Source organism: Pleurodeles waltl, chromosome 10 (assembly GCF_031143425.1).
Source record: "Pleurodeles waltl isolate 20211129_DDA chromosome 10, aPleWal1.hap1.20221129, whole genome shotgun sequence".
Taxonomy (NCBI): Eukaryota; Metazoa; Chordata; class Amphibia; order Caudata; family Salamandridae; genus Pleurodeles; species Pleurodeles waltl.
This window is the reverse complement of record NC_090449.1, coordinates 896,309,861-896,334,813: the sequence shown is the minus strand read 5'-3', so window position 1 is coordinate 896,334,813 and position 24,953 is coordinate 896,309,861. Positions and strand designations below refer to the sequence as shown.

The window sequence follows — 24,953 nt, the reverse complement described above, 5'->3', positions numbered from 1 at the left end:
TTCAGAGGGCATCAACATACACATAAAGGATACTATGAGAAGGATGCCAAATCTAAACTTTATGTACCAAGTTCTGGATGAGGAAGAATTTATATAATCCAAAAATGCTTTGAATATATAGTCACATTTCTGAGATAGAAAACAATTAGTCTATCTGCCTAGGGGTAGGGAGGTCTGTTGTTTCTCAGAGACCAAGTACCAGAACCTCTCTTTCACAATGTTGTAGGCTCTGGATGTAATAGATGAAGTCGAAGACTCACTCAACCCAAGATTTTCTAAACTATTTTTATGTGCATCAGCCAAAGTATCTTGAGCTCTTGTGGTTTTGAAATGACGTCATACAGCCGCTGCCTATATGGTTCTATCTCTTCACTCACAAGATTTGAAACCAATATAAAATGTGCCTTAACTTAGCATCTCTATCTATTGTTTTTAAGTCCCAGTCTAATCACAATGGCAATAGCGGGGAGTTAGCGGGGAGTTATGGGGAAGTTTCAACCAGTATCTCACAAAATAATTTTTGGGTTTTCCCGAGGGACTCTGCAGCACTATGCCACCATAAATATGAATGATACATGGCAGAATTAACTGCCTTTGCTCTATAATCTTGAGAGACGAAAATACAGTGAAAGTTGCTGTGTGCTTTGCAAACATGACTATTGCATATCCTCTATGTTTCAGTATCAATGTGCTTTCCTAAATTTGCGCAGGCCATGTTTGAGATTCGGAAAGTGTGATGTCAACAAAATCGAACACCATCACTTTCTCCAAAAAGATCGCTCTCAGCCTCGTTTTAGTTCTGAAATTTCTATGGGGATTAAATGTAGTCTTCGGTGTGTTAATCTGCAAGACATCATTGCTACTAAAAGTGGCAAACCTCTGTACCAAAATTTGAAGCCCTTTCTGGGATCTACATATTAATAAAGAATCATCATCAGAGAGTAAACTAATGAAGAGGATATGGGTAAAAGCTAAAATCAGCCCTTCTAACATCTATCCTTTTGGACAGTTTGTTGTTTCTTCTGGAACACGGACCCACCTATACTCACTAACGCCTGCACTGCACCTACACAGAAGACTACAAACAACCAAGCACAACTCCACTTCATCCTGCTGAAAGCCTGCTCCTTATGTAAACACACCATGTAAATTTGGGACACCATCACCACCAACGACCCGAACATCGCCTTCATCACTGAAACATGGCAATCATTCTCCTCAGACCCAGACATTGCCACTGCTACCCCTGATGGCTATAACATAGTACACCGAGATCGCACCAACAAACATGGCAGGAGCATCGCCATCATCTTCAAGGAAACCATCCAATGCACCATCACCGACAATGATCTAACTGCAGACTGATACTAACACCAGGGGGTGAGGCAGCCTCGCATACAGGCGACAGGACCACGCCCAGCTTTCTGCAACTCCATTGCCAACCTCACTGCCTACCTCACCATTGACTCCCTTCAGTGCTTCCTATTGGACGATCTCAATTTTCAGCTTAACGATCCCAGCGACACCAACTCCACTTCCCTCATGAAGAACCTCAGCAACATCGACCTCACCCAACTGGTCACCAAACCCAGGCACAAAGCCGGATACACACTGGATGCCATCTTCACTTCTAGCAACAGATCATTTTCACCCATGTGACTGAACTCACCAGGACCGACCACGTTATCATCTGCTTCACCATCTCCATTTCCCAGAACACCACCTCAAAGCACCTTAGCACCCCCACTGAAGCTGTGACAAGGTAACTAAGAGCCGATGGGCACAGGCCATAGGCACCACTAAACCCAAGCCCATGGAATACCTCCATCCCAACTAGGCTGTCAAAAACCTCTCCTCTCGGACCACCAACTGTTCCAACAGAGTCGCCCCAATGAAACCAACTAAACCCAACAATACAGCCAAGCCAGTGAGATGGTACACTTCAAATCTCCACATGTGACTTCCACCAACTTGAGAAACAATGCACGTGACCAACGTCCCCTCCAACAGAGTCACCTACAAGGCAACCCTCAACAACTACCACCACCATATCAAGACAGCAAAAAGAGCACGATGGATTTTCAACCTCAGAGCCATTGCTATTAGCAAGGAACAAACCCCTATCCTCAACACCTCCATCTCCAAGTCAACCTTTCCGGACGAATGGAAGCATGCAGAAGTCAGTCCCATCCTAAAGAAACCCTCTGATGACCCCAGCAACCTCAAAAACTACAGACTGAGCTCCCTATTTCACTTCTCGGCCAATGTGCTTGAGAAAGCCATCATCCTACAGCTGACCGACTACCTCGAATGAATCCACCTTCTCGACACCTCACAATCAGGATTTAAGGCCAACCACAACACGAAGATTGCACTGATTGACACCACAGACGATATCAGGACCCTCCTTGACCAAGGAGAGCCAGAAGCTCTGATCTTTCTTGACCTCTCTGCAGTGTTCAATACACTCTCCAACAACACTCTCCTCAACAGACTCCACAACATAGGCATTCAATGGAATTCCCTTAAGTGGGTCACCTCTTTTCTCTCAGGCCTCATGCAGAGCATCCACCTTCTTTCCTTCACTTCTACACCCAAAATAAATCACCTGTGGTGTACCCCGGGATCCTCTCTCAGCCCAACCCTCTTCAACAACTACATGACCTCCTTCACAGACATAGTCAGATCCTAAGGATTCAATATAGTCTCCTTCTATGACAACACTCCAATAATCTCACTCATCCAAGACCCCCCAGAGCGCCAAATCCAACTTCCGCAATGCCATGACCAACGTAGGAACATGGATCAAAAACAGTTCACTCAAACTAAACACCAACAAAACAGAATTCCTGATCTCTGTAAAGAACACCTCCATATGGGACCACAACTGGCGGGCAGCAGAATTCCAACCAATGCGATCTTCATCAGACCCCGCATGAAGCCTCAACATCATCCTCGACTGCCAACTATCCATGAATCGACAAGTAAACTAAGTTGCCTCCTTCTTCTTCTACATCTTCCATATGATCCGCTGAGTCTTCATATGGATCCCTACATATACCAAAAAGGCAGTCATGCATGCCCTGGTCATCAGCCACCTCAAGTATGGCAATGCTCTCTACACTCAAGTGTCCTCCCAGCTGCTTAAAACTCCAGACTCTTCGGAGCACTGCAGGCAGGCTCATCCTCAACCTCCCCAAGCACTCACGCATCACCCCACACCTCAGGAACCTCCACTGGCTCCCCATCCAGAAGAGATGCCAATTTAAAATCCTTACACTTGCATACAAAGATCTCCACAACCTATTCATCCCACATCAACCACTTCTACGTCCTAGCAAGACAACTAAGCTCCACCTTGCCAAACCTCTCACAAACCCCCTGCATCCATTGCAGCTGCAGCAGAGGCAGCTCCTTCTCCTACACAGCAGCCAAGTCCTGCAATAGCCTGCTCCCACTCCTCTGAAAAGCTCCCTCCCTGGCAGACTTCAAAAGGAGACTCAAGACGTGGATTTTTGACAGAGGCATGGCACCCTCAGCACCCTAATACCCTTAGGGGTGATATCGCTGTGCTTTACAAATGTCATGATTGATTCATTGATTGATTGATTTTGCCGGACCAGAGCATAATTGTCTGTGTAAATCCTTCTTACAAAATCCAACAAGTCTGAAGAAACTTCTGTCTCTGCAGGTACCCTCCATAGTTTGACTCTGGGGCCATGACCATGTTAAAAGCTGCCTGTAAATCGAAGAAGCAACATATAAGGTGCTCAGGCCAATGTCCACAGTCCTTCATTTAGTCCAAAATGAAGCAAAAGATCTATTCAACCATACTTGTCTTTGGTCTAAATCTGGCCTAGTATGGATTCAAAATCTCGTTTTCAATAATCCAGGTTATGAGCCTATTGAGAACAGGCTTGAAGAATATCTACTGCATATTATCAAACGAACTGATTGATTGCTAGTTGCCAGGTATATTACAACATCCTTGTATAAAAATTGGTAGTACTATTTTTGCACTCTTCCATGAGTGTGGTACCAGACCGCCTGTTCCTATGGTATTTGAGAGGGCATTTAAATAAGGTAACAACTGATAACATTTCAGAACATATCAAAGTAATAGCAAAGGTAAAAGTGTTCTTTTGCTGGCCATAAAGAAATTCTATTTGAGCATTATGAATGTCCGCTTCTAAATAATCACTATAAAGAGCTTTAAGATGCACAACCCATTCTTTTCACGGGATAGGAACTTCTTATCTCATAGCATTCTTATGCCCCCCACTGCATTTATTGTGAACCAAAAGGTTTCAACATATTTTTGTATGTATGTGAACATTGCTCCTTTAAAAAAAAATTGTAAGCCTTTCCTGTTACTTCCTATTTACCTTTGCCCCATCACCTGCTTAATAGCAGTAACCAATAGGCTCTTAGTTGTCCAACAGTCACAATCAAACTACTACTGTCCCTGTTCTGATATCTTTCAAAAACTTTATTTCAGGTTATTGTGCCTACACAAGCATGGTAGAGGGACGCAATGTAAATTACAAGTTCATAGATTGATATAATGACCATTGGGGTGCCATCTATATCAACCCACTTTACATACCTTCTATTGTTAGTGATAACTTATTCATTGCCTCCAGAGTTCCCAGTGTATGATAAATCATCAATCAAAGATACAGTTAAATGGAGGACCCAGGTTTATGGCCACTTTCATGTGACCATCATGTCAACCATTTCTTGCCTTAGGCATACATCAAGAAGTAAAAAATAATATTGCAACTATATGTGCCTCTCTGAGGGGAAATGGCCGTTGTAAGCCCATAGACCATATAATATTGTGAGCTCAACAAGTAGCAGTGCTGACCTGTTAAGTTCTGTCTTCAGAGGTGCAGTTAATTCCAGGATGCCCCAATAGGAATCCTCATCCTTTGCTAAATCTGTTACCAGCACACATGGTTCAAATGACATATTGAAGTCTCCCCAAATAATTATAAGACAATACTTGCTTAAAAAGGTTAAAAATCTATCAAGCAAACGTAAAGGTAGAGACTGGATACTTATTCATGCTTCTGCAGTATATTAGTGGTGTAACACAAAATGATAGAGCCCGCTGCAGAATGTGATGAGGGGCCCCTTAGCCTTATATATCTTAGAAATATTCAGGCTTAACCGGCTTTTGTTACACCCTGGGCATGATGGATCTTGCCTCCCCCCGCAACCGCAGAGGCTGTAGGGACTAATGCTACACCACTGCAATAGATATTAATTAGGAAAAAAAGTTTAATATTATTTAAAGAAAATGTAAGTTTGATCCCAGTATATTTATTAATTTGCCAGTTTGAATTTCACAGATTCATCAGCAACATAGAATTCGATACAGATAAAAGACAGGTGGAAAATACTAGATTAAAATGAATTAAAAAAACATCCAATGCTAACATTCCCAATCTCTATCACAGTGCAAGGTCATCCTTGCTTTTCAAAAAGAAATCATCACTTCTCTTTGTGCTGCAGAATGTAGCACACATAGAAAGAAGAAACAACAACAAGAAATAAAATATATCTTCTCATTACTCCTGCCCTGGGGAGGTGGAAGATTTTGACATATTCCCAGGTTTATGTCCTTGTAAAATCAGGGAATGCGTCAAAACCCATGGAAGTTGTGTGGGAAAACACAATGCAATGCTCATTTAACGCCCCCCTGGTGCAGATTAAGGCAAGCAGTGACTTGTGCTTCCTTGCCTTACTCCAGTATCTATGAGGCCAGTCAAAGCCAAGCAAAGTGGTTTTGCATGGCTTCATAGATATGGATTACAGTCTGTGCTGCTGGAGCGTCCAAAAAGGTGACTCCATGGTTGAGCAGGGGGTTGTAAATATGTGCCTCCAAGGGCTTTATTCTTACCAACCATGCAGTATAGGAAAAGCTGAAGTCATGGATCACAATCATTGGGATTGTATTTGCTCTACAACCCTCTAGGACTCCCAGTACTGCTTAAGCCAAAATGACAACGATAAGCATTTAATACATTTTAACTGCCGATAGCTATACGCAGGTCAAAAAAAGAAAGAATGGGTTTAACATTTTCTTGACCTAAATTACAAGCAGAGCATGTACCTTTGCTAAACTTTAGGTTCAACCAATATCTTGTGAGAGAGGACAGAGGAAGTGTACCCTGCCTTAACTGGATATGCTATTTCCTAGATAGAGATGATAAAAACAAATCTAGGAATTCCTCAAAATAAAAATCAACCTTCATATTTATAAAAGTGTCCGTTAAACTCCCCCAAGATGGAGTGTTCACTCTTCTGTTCAGGGCATCTTCTAAAAAATTTTTTTTACAATTAGGCGTGTACTAGGGGTAATGGAGGTTAGAATCTCCCATGGCTCTCTCAAGGCTAGATTATTTATCCAATTTTGTATGTACTTTAGCCAGGGGATATTTAACACCTGGGTTCTACTGATCACATTGCGAAGTCTAGCTCTGTGGTGAGCTAGTATTTTGATAGACCACACTTAAATCCAGTACAAGTCGGGTTTCAATCTGGTGTGGTCATTTATCTCCTGAACACCTAGGTCTAAATGCAAGTGGAAGAGAGGACAGCTCTGTGGGAGCCTTAATAAGGAATGCATAAAGGAACTCTCTGGTGGTAAAAGAGCTTCAACTCCACAATGGCCCCACATTTCAGATCAATTAATCACAGCACTAACAGCCTGAGCTCTACAAACCTTTAGTATGGGGGGGTCTGGGTAATTTTTACAATCCCTAAAGAACTTGACAATGGCGGTTGCCCTACGCTTTAAACAACACCTGTTTTCTCAATTTGCTCACCCCACCTGTCCTTAACAGACAGTCCTATACCTGGTTAACCAAAGTTGTTGAATCTTCCTAAATTAGTACCCATTCGTATTATCTACTTGCGTGCATCCTTAACATTAAAAGTCATTAGTTTCATTTTTAAGGCATTTAATTCAGAGCCATTAGTCCCACAAAACTGCCTAAATCTCTCAATCAAAGTAAGGAGGCCTTTCTGTGTTTTTGAAATCAAAATTCTATCATCAACAAAAATAATGCTTGGATTTTCAGTCCATCCATCATTGTAGAGTCATTTTGAGAGGTGGATATTGTTGATGCCAAAACACAACCCTGTTGGACCCCTTGATTGATTTCTATTTTCTTTGTAAGTTCTCTATTAGGGTCACTATAGGCCCATGCGTAGTTGCCAGTGTATAACCGCCTAGTTACCATGTCTAGCAGAATCTCCATATCACTATGAACCTGCCAAAGCTTGGCCATTTGGACTGTATCAAATATCGCTTGCAAATCAACAAAGGTGATGTATAGGCTACCCTTCCCCATATTCACGGTTTTACACCTAATCAGTTGAATTAAGAAGGCCTGGTCTATCATGCTAGTTTTTGATCTAAAGCCTTGGAGGTGGCTTATCATTGAGTACACAGACATTCAGGATATAGGCTTATCCAGACCTGCTTGCAGAGTATGTTTTGCACGTTGTCTATTAAGCTGATGGGTTGATAGTTTCCTAGATCTTTGTGAGACCATGTTTTGTGGGCCATGAGGGCTGCTGCATTGTCACCTAGGGAAAAATTAAGTATTTGTTTAGTGTTAGATGGGGATTGATCAGAGGATTGCCCACAGAAGATGGAGCAAGAAAATTCTTAATATTCCTTGGAGTAAAGCGCTCTGAAGTGAGCCAACGGCTTACCAGCTAGCACAAATGCCTCTTGCTTATTATGCCCCTCTTTCCTCCATGGGTGTCCAGATGCAAGAACTGCTTAGAATTTTTATCCTTGGCTTCTTGCACCAATTTGTCCATGAAGTATATCCCAAATTATCTTAGCCACCCACAGAGCTTTTCTTTGTGTAATCCAACTGTCTTTATTAATTATCTTCTTCCCAGTATCTCTGAAGAGCAGTAAACGTTTCCAGATATCACAATGTAGGGAGTTTCTCAGACACATGCCCAAACCACCAGAAACCTGGCTGCACTTGAATATTCATCTGCAACTTGGAAGTTTCCATAGTCCAACCTATAAGCACTATCAGTAGCTCATAGTTCATAGAATAAACAGAAAACAAAGCTACCTGTAAAATGTCCTCAATCTTTATGTGACAGTTTTTATTGTAAGCCGACAATGTTCCATCTTATCATAGTGATGTAAAATGTCCTCAATCTTAATGTGACCGTTTTGATTTTAAGCTGACAACGTTCCAGTTTATCATAATGATGTTTCTAGGTTTTACACATTGAGAGACCACTATGGATTTTAATCTGCTCACTTTATTATCCAGCATAATATCAACAGTATCAACGTTGCCCACACTAGACTGAACAAAAGGAGTACCGTTAATGATTGAGGGGTTATGAATATATTTAATCTCAAAATATAAACTTGGACATACCACATCATCAGCATGGGGTGCAATAATCTGATGCTAAGGGTGTAGAAGAGGTACCCATTAATTTAGACACCATTTTCGAGTCACAGGATTGATTTCCTTGAAATAAATCATCAATAGTACGTACTTCCCAACTGCGGTACAACTAAGACATTAGAGATGGACATTATTAGATGTGGTAATCCCCTTCCTTATAAATCAGTGTGCTCCACCTGGGACCTGTTCTACGGTGTCAGCAGTTGGACAGGAGGGTTTCAAAGCATTCTTCGGTGAGGGAGTTTGTCACTTTTGGTGGCCATTTTAAATTGGAGGATTGGTCCTCAGGCCACGCGTGACTAATCCCTTAGCTAATCTAGGGTAGGCAAGGTTCATCTTGATATAATCCCAACCTCCACTAGGGTGTGGATAGTGTTTCACACCAATTGTGTCCGATTAAATGATAGAAAACCTCATTCTTCAACTAAACTTGCTTAAGGGCTTTAATAATATAGACCTCACTCTCAGAGGCATTGCTAGCTCTAGGTGTGTGAATCCAAATGAGGGGAGATAAATAACAATTAAAACTGTTAACATTCCTCAAGCTCCTTTCATTATCAGTGCATAAAAAATGGGTCTTAGCGATCATGGGCCATTTCAATGGGTTTATAGGTGTGTAATGCAGTTGAGCCCTGAGGGGTCATAAATATCTGATACATTTCTACCATTTCCATCACCAGAGACTTTTCATTGTTAGCATCTAATTCAAGTATCATGTGTGGTATTGATGCTACCCACTATTCCTCTCTCATTTGTATAAAGCACATGTTCTGCTGTGCTAGCTTTCTCAGGCATCATTCTCTGGCTATGTAAAGCTCTATCTATACTAGGCACAGAAGTATTAAAGCATTTGCTATTACTGGTATCAATTGTAGATTGGACATTCAATATTAAGCCTGGGGTCTGACTACAAAATAAATCAATCAACATCACCATAGTTTGCTTTAAGTCAGCTCTTTTTTTTCTAAAGGCTTGTCAAGTTCTCCAACTTCTATGGAGGACTAGAGTATGTAGTTTTGGCATGGGGCTGAATCCTAAACTGTGGGTTTTTTGCACTCTTCATTCTGCAAGGGTGAAAACCTGTTAGTACAAACGATGTATGGGATTAGAGATAGGCATCCTCCACATCTGATTAAATTGTCTTTGGGCCCTCTGTAGACTGGTTGTAATCATTTGTCATTGGCTAGTTCTGTCAAGGTTTGCTTAGTTAGAGGTAGAGATGGAAGGGCTTTGGGGACTCTAATTTTCAAATATCTTTGTCAGCCATCACACAATGCTCATTCAACAACCATTCTGCCTCCTTGAGTAAATTATCTATAACCTCCGCTACAGATTGTTCTGCAGTGTGTTTATTTGTCTTTTTCCTGCTCCTGAAGATCCTGAGGGTGAAGGTTGTTTTGCTTTTTACCGTAGCTGCAGAACCAGTTACAGTCACAATCACAGAAACTGTACCAAGAACACAGTATTTAGGGGAAGAAACCTGTTATAGTAGAGGTGGGGGAATCAAACAGTACCTTATGGAGCAAATATCATCCATTGTTAAGTAGATGTAATAACACTTCCAAGGGAACTAGTAGTCATGCGCTCCCTTATCCTGGCTTTAACAGGGGCAGGCAGGCCCTTGACCCTGCCTTTTGTACAGGTGTAGCCATGGTACTGCAGGGACATCAATGTGTAGGAGGCTGGCCTGGTGTGCAGTGGGTACTTATGGTATTTACACATTATACCAGGTCCAGAAATCCCTTATTGGTGTAGTGTAGTCAGTGTCTAGAAACCAGGCTCTCTAGAGGTAGCTGTGGATGAGCAGCCAAGCCTTATATAGGAGACGTGCAAAGCTCATGCAATAGCACTGTTTTAACACTTAGTACTTACACACATGAAAGAGAACATTCAGGGGGTCATCCCAACCTTGGCGGAAACCGCCATGCGGCCGTCAATGCGGCCGCACTCACGCGCCCCATTCTGACATTCCCGCTGGGCCGGAGGGCGCTAACTAAGTTTGCGCCCGCCGGCCCAGCGGGAATGAGGCCGCAACACAGGAGCCGGCTCCTAATGGAGACGGCGGTGTTGCGGCCGTGCGACGGGTGCAGTTGCACCTGTCGCGCTTTTCACTGTCTGCCATGCAGACAGTGAAAAGCAGGCCGGGGCCTTGTTAGGGGGCCCCTGCACTGCCCATGCCAGTGGCATGGGCAGTGCAGGGGCCCCCAGGGGCCCCAGGACACCCCTTACCGCCAACCTCTTCCTGGCGGTGCAAACCGCCAGAAACAGGCTGGCGGTAAGGGGGTCTTAATCCCCAGGGCAGCGCTGCCCTGGCGGATTATCACCACCCGGGTAAAAACAGCAGGAAACCGCCGGCCCCGGCGGTGCGACCATCAGAATGGGGTAGGAAGCACCGCCAGCCTGTTAGCGGTGCTTCCGTCATTCTTGCCCTGCCAGTGTTACAAAAATAAGGGTACTTTATTTTGGTGGCACAAATACCAAAAATACCATAGAGTCTATACTCTCCTAAGTAATACACAAATATATACACTAGTATGCAGAAATAGGCCAAAAAAACTGTTAGAAAACAAAGCAAATAGTGAAAATCACAATAGTTAGAAATGGGCCTGGGGTAGCACAAACCATATACTAAGAAAGTGGAATGCACAAGTCAGTCGCCCACCTAGGAAAGTGTAGTGTGTAGAGGGGAGCTGGGAGTACTAGGAAAGGCCAAAGGTAAGTACCACGACCCACCCCAGCGACCAGGAAAACAGGAGTAAATCACAGTTTCCCAGAACACACAGAGAAGTAAAGAAGAATAGTGCAAAACCCAGAAGAAACTGCAAGCCACCAATAAGGATTCCTGGACCAAAGGACCTGTGGAAAAGGGGGACCAAGTTCAAGAACCACAGGAGAGTCCAGGAAGGGCAGGAGACTGTACCAACCTGGATGAAGTGGCAAAAGGTGAACCACTGGTGAAAAGAAGAGTCAGCACTGCACCCAAGAAGATGAAGTTGGGTTCCTGGAGGCTGCAGGTGATGTCCAACGCCTGATGGAGGATTGCCGTCAGGTTTGTGTCATCGGAGTCCGCAAACAAGCTTTAGCACACTCAAAGCTTGCTGTGAGTGGACCAGGAAGGACCAGTTGGACTCCACCCAGGAGATGAGTCAGAGGGGGCCCTCAACAACACAGAGAGTCCACAGAAGACCAGGCAGCACCCACAGAAGTCCCACAGGACTGTGACAAGAAAGTCACAGATGAGGCCCGTGCAGCACCACAAAAAAGGCTCTCACGCCGCCAGAGAAACACTCAGGGAGCTGTGTGTCGCAGGAAGGATTGCTGGGGCTGGAGCTTCAAGTTGTACAAAGATCTTGAAGGAAGAATACCAAGGAGCATTGGCAGCTGCAAATGACACAGTGCATGGGGGTACTGTCCTACGTGGTCAGGAAAGGGCTTACCTTCAGCCAAGTTGGACAGTTGGAATAGAGGACGGTCGGGACCAATTCAGTCTACAACCGGTGATGCAGGATCCATGCAGCTCAGCAGGGGAGGGGATCCAGGCAGCCGGTTGTCATGGCAGTTGGTGCCTGCAGAAGCAGGGGAATGACATCTTCACTCCAAGGGAGATTCCTTCTGATGCAGGCTGAAGAAGAACTGTCCTCAGAGGATGCACGACTAGGGAAATGTTGCAGTTGCTGGAAGACCCCAGAGATCCAATGTTGCAGAAGGCGTCTTGCTTCTTTGTTGCAGCTCGTAGGGTCCTGAAGAGTCCAGATGCAGTTTCTTCAGTCAGAAGTAGAGGGTGCAAAGGATGCCTGCTGGAGTCTTGCAATCCGAATCTGAAGACACCCAAAGGACAGACCCTAAAAAGCCCTGAAAGGAGGATTGGTCACCTAGCTGAGTGACCACCTATCAGGATGGGGCTCTGACGTCACCTGCTGGCACTGGCCAATCAGATGCTCCCGGAGTTCCCTGTCAATCTTGATTCCAAGATGACAAAACCCAGGGACCCTCTGGAGAAGGTCTAAGCACCATCCCCGGGATGTGATGGACAGGGGAGTGGTCACTCTCCTTTCCTTTGCCCAGTTTCGCGCCAGAGCAGGGACTCAGTGTCCCTGAACCGGTGTAGACTGGTTTATGCAAGGAGGGCACCAAGTGTGCCATTCAAAGCATTTCCAGTGGCCTGGGAGGATATTCCTCCACTGCCTGCAACACATATTTTCAAAGGGAAAGGGTGTAACACCCCTCTCCCAAAGGAAATCCTTTGTTCTTCCTTCCTGAGCTCGAGCTTCTCAAGCAACAGGAGGGGAGAAACCTGTCTGGGAGGCGGCAGTAGCTTGGGCTGCCTGGAATCCCTCAGAAGGCTGTAATGGCAATATTGGGGATCCTCTAAGGCGCTCCCAGAGTGCATGGAGTCATACAACCAAAGCTTGCAAAAGCCTTGGGGTATGATTCCAACAGTACATGTGTAAAGTGGCGTCCGGGAACTCATGAAGTCCTGGAAAATGGACCTGGAGTTCGTGGGGGCATCTCTGCTAGTGTAGGGGTACCCTCACACACAGGTACTTTGCACCCTGCCCTCTGGGCTGGAAGGCCTGCCATAGGGGTGACTTATAAGTAACCTTGTGTAGTGAAAAGTGGCAGTGAAAGGGTGTTTGCACCTTTTCACGCAGGCCGCAGGCTGCAGTGGCAGTCTTGCAGAACCCTTTGCTTGGGCTCTTTATGGGTGACAAAATATATGCAGTAGCCCAATGGGATCCCCGGAACACCAATGCCCTGGGTACCTAGGCACCATGCACTAGGGAATTCTAATGGGACACCAGTGTGCCAATTGTGGGTGAAATACAGTGATACCAGTTACCAACAACTACATTTAGGGGAGAGAGCATAACTACAGAGGTCCTGGTTAGCAGGATCCCAGTAGACACAGTCAAACACACTGACAAACAGGCCAAAAGTGGGGGTGGCCAAGGTAGAACAAGGCAACTTTCCTACACAATAGCACTATAGTCATTGGCAAAGGGTGGTGGGGCTTGGAGTCCAACTGTGCAGCTTCTCACATCATGGGTTGCAGAGATGTCAATTGTATTATATCGTGCTGGAGGGCTCACCTCCTCAGGTGCCTGGCAAAGAATGATGGGAATTGGGGTCCCTTAGTACAGCTTCTCGCATTAAAGAATGATCATTTCGTCTGTAGCAAAAGTATTGCAAATTTAATTACAAAGCAAAGCGCCTGTGGTTCTTTTGTGGCTATTCACAATAAATTCTGAACATCAATTCTTTAAAGCGATCATAGTTGTGAATATGTTTGTATTGTTTCATTTTATATAAGGCCATCAACATGTTTTACTGTTATGAATTAATAGGGAAAATCTTGTCAACCCTCCACAGAAACAATTAGAGTTTTTTTAATCAGTTCTGGGTTCTGAGGAGGGTTCACAGTTGGTTATCATTCATGAGCTAAAAATAATAACATTTGCTATTGGATTCATAAATTGATTTTAACATGGTGAAGTGTCAGGCATCCATTGGTTCGCTCGGATATGCAGGGTATACTATCTGATTCACACTAACATCAGTGTTTTACAGATTTGTGAATAACTATACATATGTTAAATAATGTAGTTCACATTGTGAACAGAGTAAACAGATTAATGGATCCGTATGTTTAGTTGCAGGAAACACATTCTGGTAGAGGGGCACAGAGTTACAGCCACTGAGTTGTAGGGCCCAAACAATTATTGTTTTTGACTGCTAGGGTACATCATGTCTAAGGCACTGGTTTTTAGAGTACATAAAGTGGGAGACGCCCTACTGTGGGGAAACTGGAATTGTGTGCAATGGGGTGTAGAACACACAGAATGGCCAGAATTGAGATGCAAAGCACTAAATGTGGTTAGCGATAAGGTGTCTGGCACACCCAGCTATGCAGTGAGTTTCAGGGCACACAAAAGGAACAGAGGATGAAGAGTGGTGAAATGAACTCCAGGTGGTAAACAGTGAGATATAGGGGACACAGCATGGAAAATAATTTGGCAGAGGTTACACAAAGTGACACACAATTCAGCGTAGGTCAGACTTGTGGACTCTAGCCCCTAAAATGAAAGTCCATGGTTTTGGAGCACTTGGTGCTTTGAAAGGAGACTTTACAAGGGAGAGTTATGTGAAGACAATTATTCACCGTTGAGTAGAATTGAATAGAACTGAAGAAATCTTTTAGCATACTAGGTGGAATTTTGTTCATGTGGAAAGTGATAAGGCATAGATATCAGGATAACTCATCTGAAAGCAGTGATTTGGAATTTTGGCTGAAAGAATGCCAGAGGTAATTATACTAATCAGGGTTGTTACTAATTGGTAATCCTGCCAGTCTAGCATTTTATAGGGCTGAAATAACAATTAGTAATAGAATCCAGTGTGCTAAGGGTACTCCATTTTTTTCTCTTGGGATGACAGAAGTTTCAATGGACAAGATGTAATTCAAGCTGTTGAACTAAAATGCACACAACATTTTTTTATGAAAAGGAATCAACTCAGTGATGTAACACATCACTAATTAATGAGCTTGCGATAATGATTATTATTGTCAGAGGAATTACTTAGGCACCAAGAAACACTTGATTATTCAATATTGAAAGAATACCGGATGTGGGAAGGAGCACTCAGGAAGTGGGCACTGATGTGGTTCTTTCATTGTTAGTTAGGTATTCCAGACAGGGCTATCATAGAAGACTAACAACCATTACAGAGAAAGGTAATGACATGTAGTGTGGATTCCTCTGTGGGAAGCATTTCCTCAGGGAGACAGTGATATATCTAAATATATATATATAAATATATATAAATATATATGTAAATGTCCCCAGAGACACTGAAACCTCTGAGTGGAGACAGCACAGTTCCAGAGGAGCTGTTCATGGAAATAGTGAACAGTAACTATGAATCAAAATGTGAGAAGAGAATATCTTTACCTTGCAGTTTTTGTATGAGCAGAAAAGGTTTTGTAGGGCTGCCAGAAGGTTTTTCACATCTTTTTTCTAAAAGAGAATTTTAAAAAAATATGTAAAAGTAGTTTATTTATCATGCATTAGTCATCTGGTCTATCTGGATTTCTCTACTGGGTCCCATAGGGATGCATAGTGTCATACTATATAACGTAGTCTTTGATGTTAAATCCAAGGATCATCACTAATGCATCATTCTGATGTCTAAATTATAAATGTTTGAATAACATTATTGGGGATGGAGTTAATGTGTCAATGTGTGTTAATATGATGCTTAAGTGTCTCTGTGTGCATCTTTGTAGCATATCCCGACTACACCTTTTTTCATAAACATTTTTTATTAGAATTTCAATATACAACAGAATTCGAAATTAAACAGTGACATTTCCTATATGAAGCAAGCATATGTGACACATTAGGTAAAATACGTCCTTCCTAAAACCTTTAAAGGGTTTACACTTTATATGGAAATCTACATCAAAATCTCACTTTTGAGAATGTTGTATTAGGACACATATCCTCATTTTCAGTGAATGTTATTCATTGAAGTTACTCTTAGCAAATGTGATAGCACTTTATAGGCTTCGCTGAACACTCCCCTCTTTGCATGGAGCTACTTATAAAATGATCTCTTGAACAGTTCAGAACTTAAAATCTCACAAAAATTTATCCCGATAGAAGCTACAAATTAGTTAACACACAATACACTAATTTAAAATGTTCACTTTTTTCAAGTATTGCTATCAGCAACACCTTTTCAATGGTGGAACTTACCAGAATTATCTCAAGACAGTTTGTGTTGGGGACATTACCACCACTGGGTGGGCGTACATGACCTGAAACAATAATAAAAGCGTGTAAGTGCCTCTCTCAGAAATATGCTGCAGTGTCGGATAAAGCCAATTACAGTTTTTGTAAGCACGTTATATATTTTCCTTTCACCTACACTCTCTCAGATACTGCTTTGGATATACTTTAAAACAATACAGACAGTACATTGTTCAATATCAAGATCACGTTGAAGCAGTAAAGTTATAAAAGTCCCACACCTCTAAGTAATCTTTGGTCATTACCAGTAATGACCAAAGATTACTTAGTAGGACAAGTGGGTAATTGCCATATTGGCCATAAGATTGTTATGTCCAAATAGAATGAGCCTAAATTATACAACAGAGCCTCCCCATTTGCCAGACATAAAATCTATGAACTATCCCACACTACATAAAAAAATATGGGATTCTGACACTATTCTTCAATCTCTCCATTTCCACTTTATGGGTTTAGGAATGACTGAACACCAAATGTACTATTCTAAAGACTTAACATTCAGCTGAAAACATTGTTCTAAGTGCACAAAGCACGTGTAACTGGATCACAGAGCTACTTCTGTGTTACCAACAGTGACACAATAACTTGTAAGAGATCATTTTAGTGACTTCCTTCTAATATGATTTTGATTAGATTTTTATTTTTAGTGCATGCATTTACTTTGAGGACCTCAGTCATTATTACAAGACACTTTATGCTATGAACTGTACTATCCTCGGTTTGATTAACATAATCATGACCACCATGTTGGCGAACAAAACCTAGAACAAAAATATAAACACAAGACTTCAGTCTACAATGTGTTGCTACTGGTATTGTTCAAATACTCGAACGCAAATAGATTTGTGTAGTTAACAACATATATTTTTCTTTTCACACATTCACTCACTTACTTTTAGAATTGATGTATCAATCTTTATATACACACATTGTTCCAGAATATAAACAGCATTATCCTTCTAAAAGCATTAGAGGTCAAGTCATAACATCAGTTGGTCGGCTTAAAACATTCTTTATAACACAAACATTATTTTGAAAACAATGTATGTAACAGTCAGCTGCTAAAGCTATTCTAAATGTAAAAAGGATGCATGATTGAATAGAAGTGATACTTCTATAGAGCCTGTAGTGATAACATATTCTTTAGGAGATAATTTGAGTGATTTGCTTCTGAACTGCAGTTCATATCATAATTATCGGGGAATGGACACTGTGCATGCAGATCATTCATTTTGATTCCATAAAGTACAACAACATTTTTGGAATTATTCCTGTTTATTGTCCATAAAATATTATTGAATTTGTTTGAAATTGGTAACATGGAACTCAGTTGGAAACTCCACTTTCAGTCAAATCCTGTGTAACAAGGGCTGCGAGAGTTAATAACAAGCTTGAGGGGTAAGAAGTAAGCCTAATGATAAAAGCAGCTGTTTAGCATTGGATATACTATCCATTATCAGTTCTAGGATCACTTTAGCATCCTTATAGAATTAGTAATAATCAATTCAATATATTGGAAGTTATGGCTTTATGGAGCATGTGGACCTTTCGTTATATAATCAGATTCAAATTTATTGGCTCAGAAATTGGTATATGTGCCTTTTTGGGGCCTTATGTTTATTGGGTTTCTATGCAAGTTAGTTATGAATCTGCTATTAGCCCTTTCAATACTACATACTTTCTTCATGAACACATGCAACCCTTTCGTGGATATCAATTCACCAAAATACTAGATATGAAGTGACATCACACACCTTCTAATCCCTGACATCGGACGTTTGACTTCTCATCCTACCTTTTGCCCTTGATCTCCCTCTTATTTGCTATTGGTGGCGTCAGGGCAAGGAGCTAGGCTTAAAATGTCTGTACGGGCTTAGAAATGTATACTAATCCTGACTGCCACCTTCGGACAGACTTCACCAAAGAACTGTCTACTTGGAGTAACTCTCCCAGGCTGTGATATATGTTTCTTGGTGCATTGCGTCACCTCTAAACAGAACGCTGCAGAGTACGGACTAATACAGTCTGTTCCGGTCTGGATGCAGTTATGACAATTATACCGTGCCGTCATTTTCTGACAGGTTTCAAGAAAATCTGCTGCCTGTTTGAAATTTAGAAAGTAACTCCTGGAAATGGGAAATAAACTGCAAACCTTCTCCTCCAAATACCTGCAGCATGTGGAACCCTTTCTCTCTGGGCGCAACCCTTGACAGTTCACCCCCAGTGCACCAGACACTGGCAGCAAGCCTGAACTACAGGGAGCTGTACTGGTGAACATGTAATGCTATGGGTGGTGTGAATCTCAGTATCCCCCGCTTACTATGTTTCGAATTCCCATCATTCAACTTGCATGATGCCACTTCCTTGGAAGTTCAATAAATCTACTCTGTTAGGAACTGCAGGCGTGGGAGGTGAAAGAAGGTGCCAGTTAACACATTAAGACAATTAAATGCAGACCATTGTTTAATTACCATTACAAAGCACTTTGTAAAATATAAGTTAGTTACCATAGCAAGTGCTAACGCCCACCAGCAGGAACACCACAGCAATCTTCATGACTGAGAGATGAGATGATATTGAGTATTTGGCAGCAATACTCTGTTCCAACTCTTGGTGAATCCATCAATGCAGGGCACCTACATTTATACTGGAAGCATCGCCTCTGAGTCCTCCCAGAACATCACACCATAGATCAAATGACCACTTTATCAGATTCAATCTTGCCAATGCGCTCAAGTGAGGATAATTTAAAAGGTGCCTGTTTCACTCACTTTTGTTCCCTTTTCAAATAGGAAACCTCAGGTGTGACTTTCGTGTCTATATTTGTTGTTCCCTGTGGAAAAAGCACTTATGCATAAGGAATAACAGATTATTCGTCAAAGAAGGAATTAAATCTAAAAACAAACAGACATGGTATTATTTTTCTCTTTCTACCCCCTGTTTTCTTAAGTAATCAATTGCATTAGCAGCTAATGTATGTGGGATGGTGTGTGTTTTTCTACTTTCCGGGATTGTTATTTGTTAGGGATTAAGCATACATTTTCTGCAGCAAAATCATTGTAAAGGATTCACTAGCTGCCCCAAACCCACCACACTTAGCCAGCCTTAGTGTCTAAAAGTCTCTTGCAGCAAGGACTTCTCTCTGGATAAACTATTTCAATCATTCTGTCTGAATTATGCCGGATGTAGTGACATATGTTTTGTTGGATTTACTTTAGAAACTGCCCCTTCCTTAGGGCTAGATTGGAAGCCCCAATAGCTGTGATCTGCTACTCAATACATATTTAAATACATCATAGTATGTCACAAGATATGAGAGTGTTATTTCCTGCAGCAGCAAACCATGTGCCCCTCAAAGACCAACTGCATTCATTAATACAAAAGAGGATATCTTCTGACCATTTGCTTAATCCCATACTTAGAAATCATTGATTCTCATGTGGGATTTTATGGCAAGAACTGAAATAAGCATTATTGCATTTCTGATCATACCAGAAAAGAAAAACATGACTACTTGACAATATAAAATGCACAGATTTCACGAAAGTAATTTGCCTGTGCACTTATGCTTAGATTAGGCATTTAGAGACTCCCTTACCTCAATTTAACTACTTTCACATGGCAGCTCCTGTTTCCTTCACTTTTTAGTGATTAAATATATTTGTTTTTTAACTTTATTTTGCACTGCTACTTACTTGCACAACCTCTTCATCCACGTCGGGATACCTCTGCTTCATTCTCATACTTGCCATCCATTCTTACCTGTCCTAGTAACACACTCCCACCCTGTCATATTTCATGGCTTCTTTTGAGACATTTCACTGGGTCTTTCCAACCGTCTCTCTTTGTTTGCTTAATTTTACTAAATCATGCAGGACAAGCTTGATTGCTGACCAGCATCAACTTGGGAGACCACATATTTTTGGTAGCACTTAGACTCTTCTTCCAGGGCCACCTCATAATCTATGTTTGAGAAAACAGAGCTTTTTGCTGTGTCCCCCCACTTTTTGCCCCCACTTTTGACTACTATATGCTGGTTTCCTGACTCTGAGGGTTCCCTGGGCTCTGCTAACCAGACCCAGGGCCTGGTCTCTGATTAAAGGTATATGCAAAGTAGTCATAATTATAACTGGCATGACAACCTACCTGTACATTCCTAGTATATAGTAGGGTGTGTAGGTTTAGAGGCCCAGCAGATTTAATGCACTTAGTGTGCACTGCTGTGTGCCCTGCTGTCACTTTAAAAGCCAGCCTTGCTTAGCAGGCTGCTTTTAAAGTACATTTATATACAAATTCGACTTTGGAATTAAAGTACTTCCAAAGTTTCAAACTACCTTATTTCATTCAGCATATATGTCACTCCTAAGGTCTCCTCTAGGAGCAGGAACATTATGAAATGTGTTTTATATGCCTTGGTGAACGAATAAACACCAATTTAGTTTTCACCATTGTAGTACATGAGCTCCATAGTTTAAAATGGGAATACATTATTAAAGTATAATTAGTGCTAGGAAAGAGCTATAACTGTCATTATTAGACTTAAAATGATAGAATACATCCAACAACTTGTAACTGTTACATTTCTTACAACTACCACAGAAAAGAAGCAATAGAACTTGCGTTTCTGATGAACCAACATCCAGCCTTCCAGCAGTTCTTCTTTGATTGTCCAGCCTCTGCCAGGCTGGGCCAAGCTGCTGTAAGGTCTCGTTTAGGTCTTGGCAGAGGTGATACTCTGTCACAAACATAACGGATATCCCATCCACCATATTACGATCTTCAAAGGAGATAATGGGATTGTAATACCTCAGCCGGAATATCCGTCCTGTTTGTGATTGAGTATTTCTCTCTCACAAGACCTAAATCAGTCCCTTAATGAGGTGTGAAGTGGCCTGCATTGAGACAAAGATACATATGGTGGGTAGAGATCATAGTTAGGACAAGACCCAGAATCACTCTCAAGTCCTGCCACCCCAGCTGGACGGGATCCCAGTAAATAGATTAGCAGAGGGGCTGGAAGGGGAACGTTACGGAAATTAGGCCACACCAGTGGATTGGCTTAGCCATAGGTTAACGCCAAGGCACGACTTTCTCCATTTTGGATTTTGAAAGAATAGTGCTTTCGGGATTGATTTTTGCCACACTTTACAGGAAGTCGTTACCCCAGAGTGTGGCAGCCGGCACCCCATTGGCCAGGGGTGCCCCCTGCTTGTCAGCCCAGTAACACTGAATAAGTATGGGAGACTAGCCCAGTAACTCAGATCACTGTCTGCAACTACAAAGGGAAGAAGGACTGCCCTGCATGAGCCCTGGTCTGAACCACAAAACACTGCACTCTGCTTGACTGCACCTGCTACACAGTGAGGAACTACAGCTCAGACAAAGTCCTGACTTCCAGAAGTGAAGGAGTGGACTCCCTGAAAGCAATAGTTTAGAAGACCGTCACCTGCAACTTCTGCACCAACAAGGACCCAGCTGTCCAGCTTCAAGTGGACTTTTTGCCAGGTGCATTCTGGGAAATGTAGTCCCAACATCTCAAGGGCCATCTCAGAGTTTCTAGACCCTTGGGTTGGTGTTGTGGACCACTGGAGACCCAAAGGAGAACTTCTAGAAGGAGACCCAGAATTGTGGGGCAATTTTGGAAAAAGGCTGCATAAGGTGACGGACCTGTTGAGGAGAGGCAAGCCACAACCCTGGCTGAATTTCAGGTTCACCCCGCACAAACTCCAGAGCTTTTTCCCGACAATGAGACTTCCAGGAGTTGACCGGGAGCTCACACTTAGCCAAGTCGATGACGTTGTATAGAATCCTGGGCTGATGAGGAGCCTCACCCCAAAAGGAGAGGAAGAGCTCCAGAAAAACGAATAAGTCCGAAGGTAAAACTTTGACTGAGGCCTCCTGCTCCGTATATCCGAGTCCAAATTGTGACTTGGTACGAGTTAAGTGTGGCCAGATGTCCTCAGTTGGCAGTGTTGTTTTTTAGGCACTAGAAAGCACATTGTTTGATCTATTCTTTACAAATTCATAACTCCAGTTCCCTACATTGGACTTGTTTTGGTGTCATTTTATTCATAGAAATATAAGCTATATTTAGAAACTGGTGTCGGTTTGTATTAATCAATCAATCAATCAGGGGATTTGTTAAGCGCGCTACTCACCCATGAGGGCTCAAGGTGCTGAGGAGTTGAGGGAGGAGAAGGTGAGGGGGAGGGAGGTGCTGCTACTGCTCGAACAGCCAGGTCTTGAGAAGTTTTCTGAAGGTAAGGATGTCCTTCGTCTGGCGCAGGTGGGTGGGAAGTGTGTTCCACGTTTTGGCGGCAAGGTGCTGTGCAGTGCTTTGTGAGCGTGGGTGAGGAGTTTAAAGGTGATTCTCTTGTTGACTGGGAGCCAGTGCAAGTTTTTCAGGTGGTCTGTGATGCGGCAGTGGTGGCGGATGTCTAGGATGAGGTGTGCGGAGGCATTCTGGATGCGTTGCAGCCTCTTCTGGAGTTTGGCCATGGTTCCTGCGTAGCGGGCATTGCCGTAGTCCAGTTTGCTGCTGATGAGGGCTTGGGTGACTGTTCTTCTGGTTTTGGTGGGTATCCATTTGTAGATCTTTTGGAGAATGTGGAAAGTGTTGAAGCAGGAGGAGGATATGGCGTTGACTTGCTGGGTCATGGACAGTGAGGGGTCCAAGATGAATCCTAGTTTCCGTGCATGGTCGGTGGGAATCAGAGCGGTTCAAAGAGTGGCAGGCCACCAGAAGTCATCCCATGTGGAGGGGAGGGAGCTGAAGATAAGGACTTCCATCTTGTCGGAATTGAGTTTGAGGCAGCTGCTCTTCATCCATTTGGCGATGCCCTTCATTCCTTCGTGGAGGTAGGTCTTGGCGGAGTCTTTGGTGAGGGAAAGGATCAGCTGGGTGTCATCAGCGTATGAGATGATGTTGAGGTTGTGGGATCGGCGATGTTAGCGAGCGGGGCCATGTAGTAGTTGAAGAGGGTCGGGCTGAGGGACAAACCCTGGGGTATGCCGCAGATGATTTCAGTGGTCTCCAAGCGGAATGGGGTGATGCGTACTCTCCGGGTTCTGCCCGCGAGAAAGGAGGTGACCCAAACCAGGGCTCTGTCGCAGATTCCAGCATTGCTGAGGTGTGAGTGTATGGTGTGGTGGCAGACGGTGTTGAACCTGGCCGAGAGGTCCAGGAGGATGAGGGCACCGGTTTAGCCGCTGTCCAGTATGGATCTGATGCCGTCGGCGGTGGCGATGAGGGCGGTTTCGGTGCTGTTGTTGCTGCGGAATCCGGATTGGGAAGGGTTCAGGGTGCGGTTCTCCTCTAGGAAGCGGGTGAGTTGTCTGTTGACGGCCTTCTCAATGACTTTTGCCTGGAAGGGGAGGAGGGAGATAGGCCGGACGTTCTTGAGGTCCTTTGGGTCCGTCTTGGGTTTTTTGAGGAAGGCGTTGATCTCAGCGTGTTTCCAGCTCTCCGGGAAAGTGGCAGACTCGAAAGAGCTGTTGATGATCTTCCATAGTTGGGGTGCGATGAAGGAGCTTGCTTTGTTGAGGATGTGGTGAGGGCAGGGGTCAGATGGAGAGCCGGAGTGGATGGTGTTCATGATTTTGATGGTGTCGGTGTCATTGATGGGAGTCCAGTAGAGCAGGAGGTTGGTCGGAGGTGAATCTGTGGTGTTGGTGGTTGCCGGGGGGGTCTGGGTGCTGAAGCTGTCATGGATGTCTGCAGTCTTGCAGTGAAAGTAGGAGGCTAGAGAGTCACAGAGGTCTTGGGATTGTGGGATGTCATTGACATTGGAGCTGGGGTTGGGGTTGGAGAGTTCCTTCATGACTTTGAAGAGCTCCTTGTGGCTGTGTGCGTTGTTGTTGATTCGGTCTTGGAAAGCGGTTCTTTTGGCAGCTCGGATGAGTTGGTGGTGTCTGTGGATGGCGTTTTTGAAGGCTGTGCGGTTGTCCAGAGTCTGATCTTGGCGCCATTTTCTCTCGAGTTTTCAGCAGCTTTGCTTAGATTCGGGGAGGTCGGCAGTAAACCAGAAGGCCTTTCTGTTGGTGCTTCTATTGGAGGGATTCTTGATTGGGGCAAGAGTATTGGCACAGGTGTTGACCCATTGCCTGAAGTTGCGGGCAGCTGCATCAGTGTCAGTGGTGTCGATGGGTGGGTTCTGGGAGAGGGTCACGATAATTTGGTCCTTGTTCCAACTGCGGTGGGGGATCCGTTGTAGGTGGTGGTGTGTTGTGGGTTTCTTTAGGGAGAAGTGGGTGCAGTGGTGGTCTGTCCAGTGGAGTTCAGTGGTGTGGCTGAAAGAGACGTGATAGCTGGCAGAGAAAATAGGGTCGAGTGTGCGTCCTGGGGAGTGGGTTGGTGTTGACACGAGCTGTTTGAGGCGGAGGTTGAAGAGGTTGTCGAGCAGGGTGGCGGTGTTGTTGTCGTTGGTGTTCTCGAGGAGGAAGTTTCAGTCTCCGAAGAGTATGTAGTCAGTGGATGTGAGAGCGTGAGTGCTGATGATGTCGGCAATGGAGTGGCTGAACTGCTGTCGTGGCCTGTAGACGAGGATCCCTCAGACAGTGGTGTTTGGGTCAGTGTGGATTTGGAAGTGCAGGTGTTTGGTGGTGCTGAGGGTGTCTTCAGTGTTGGTCGTTGGTGTTCTTGTAGATGATGGTGATGCCTCCTCCTGGTTTGTTGGAGCGGTCC

At 43.5% G+C, this 24,953-nt stretch overlaps 1 protein-coding gene across 1 annotated transcript in view; it reads right to left on the bottom strand.

Annotated features, from left to right (window-relative positions):
- The window catches only part of LOC138260830 (ranaspumin-like), a 58,359-nt gene extending 39,430 nt beyond the window's left edge, over positions 1–18,929 (bottom strand). The window contains exons 1-3 of the mRNA XM_069209255.1: positions 18,778–18,929; positions 16,217–16,278; positions 15,410–15,475 (exon numbers count right to left, since the gene is read on the bottom strand). Of these exons, the coding sequence (XP_069065356.1) occupies positions 15,410–15,475; positions 16,217–16,278; positions 18,778–18,826 (177 nt within the window). The 5' untranslated portion in view covers positions 18,827–18,929. The remainder of the gene's footprint in view (positions 1–15,409; positions 15,476–16,216; positions 16,279–18,777) is intronic.
- Positions 18,930–24,953: the final 6,024 nt, after the last annotated feature.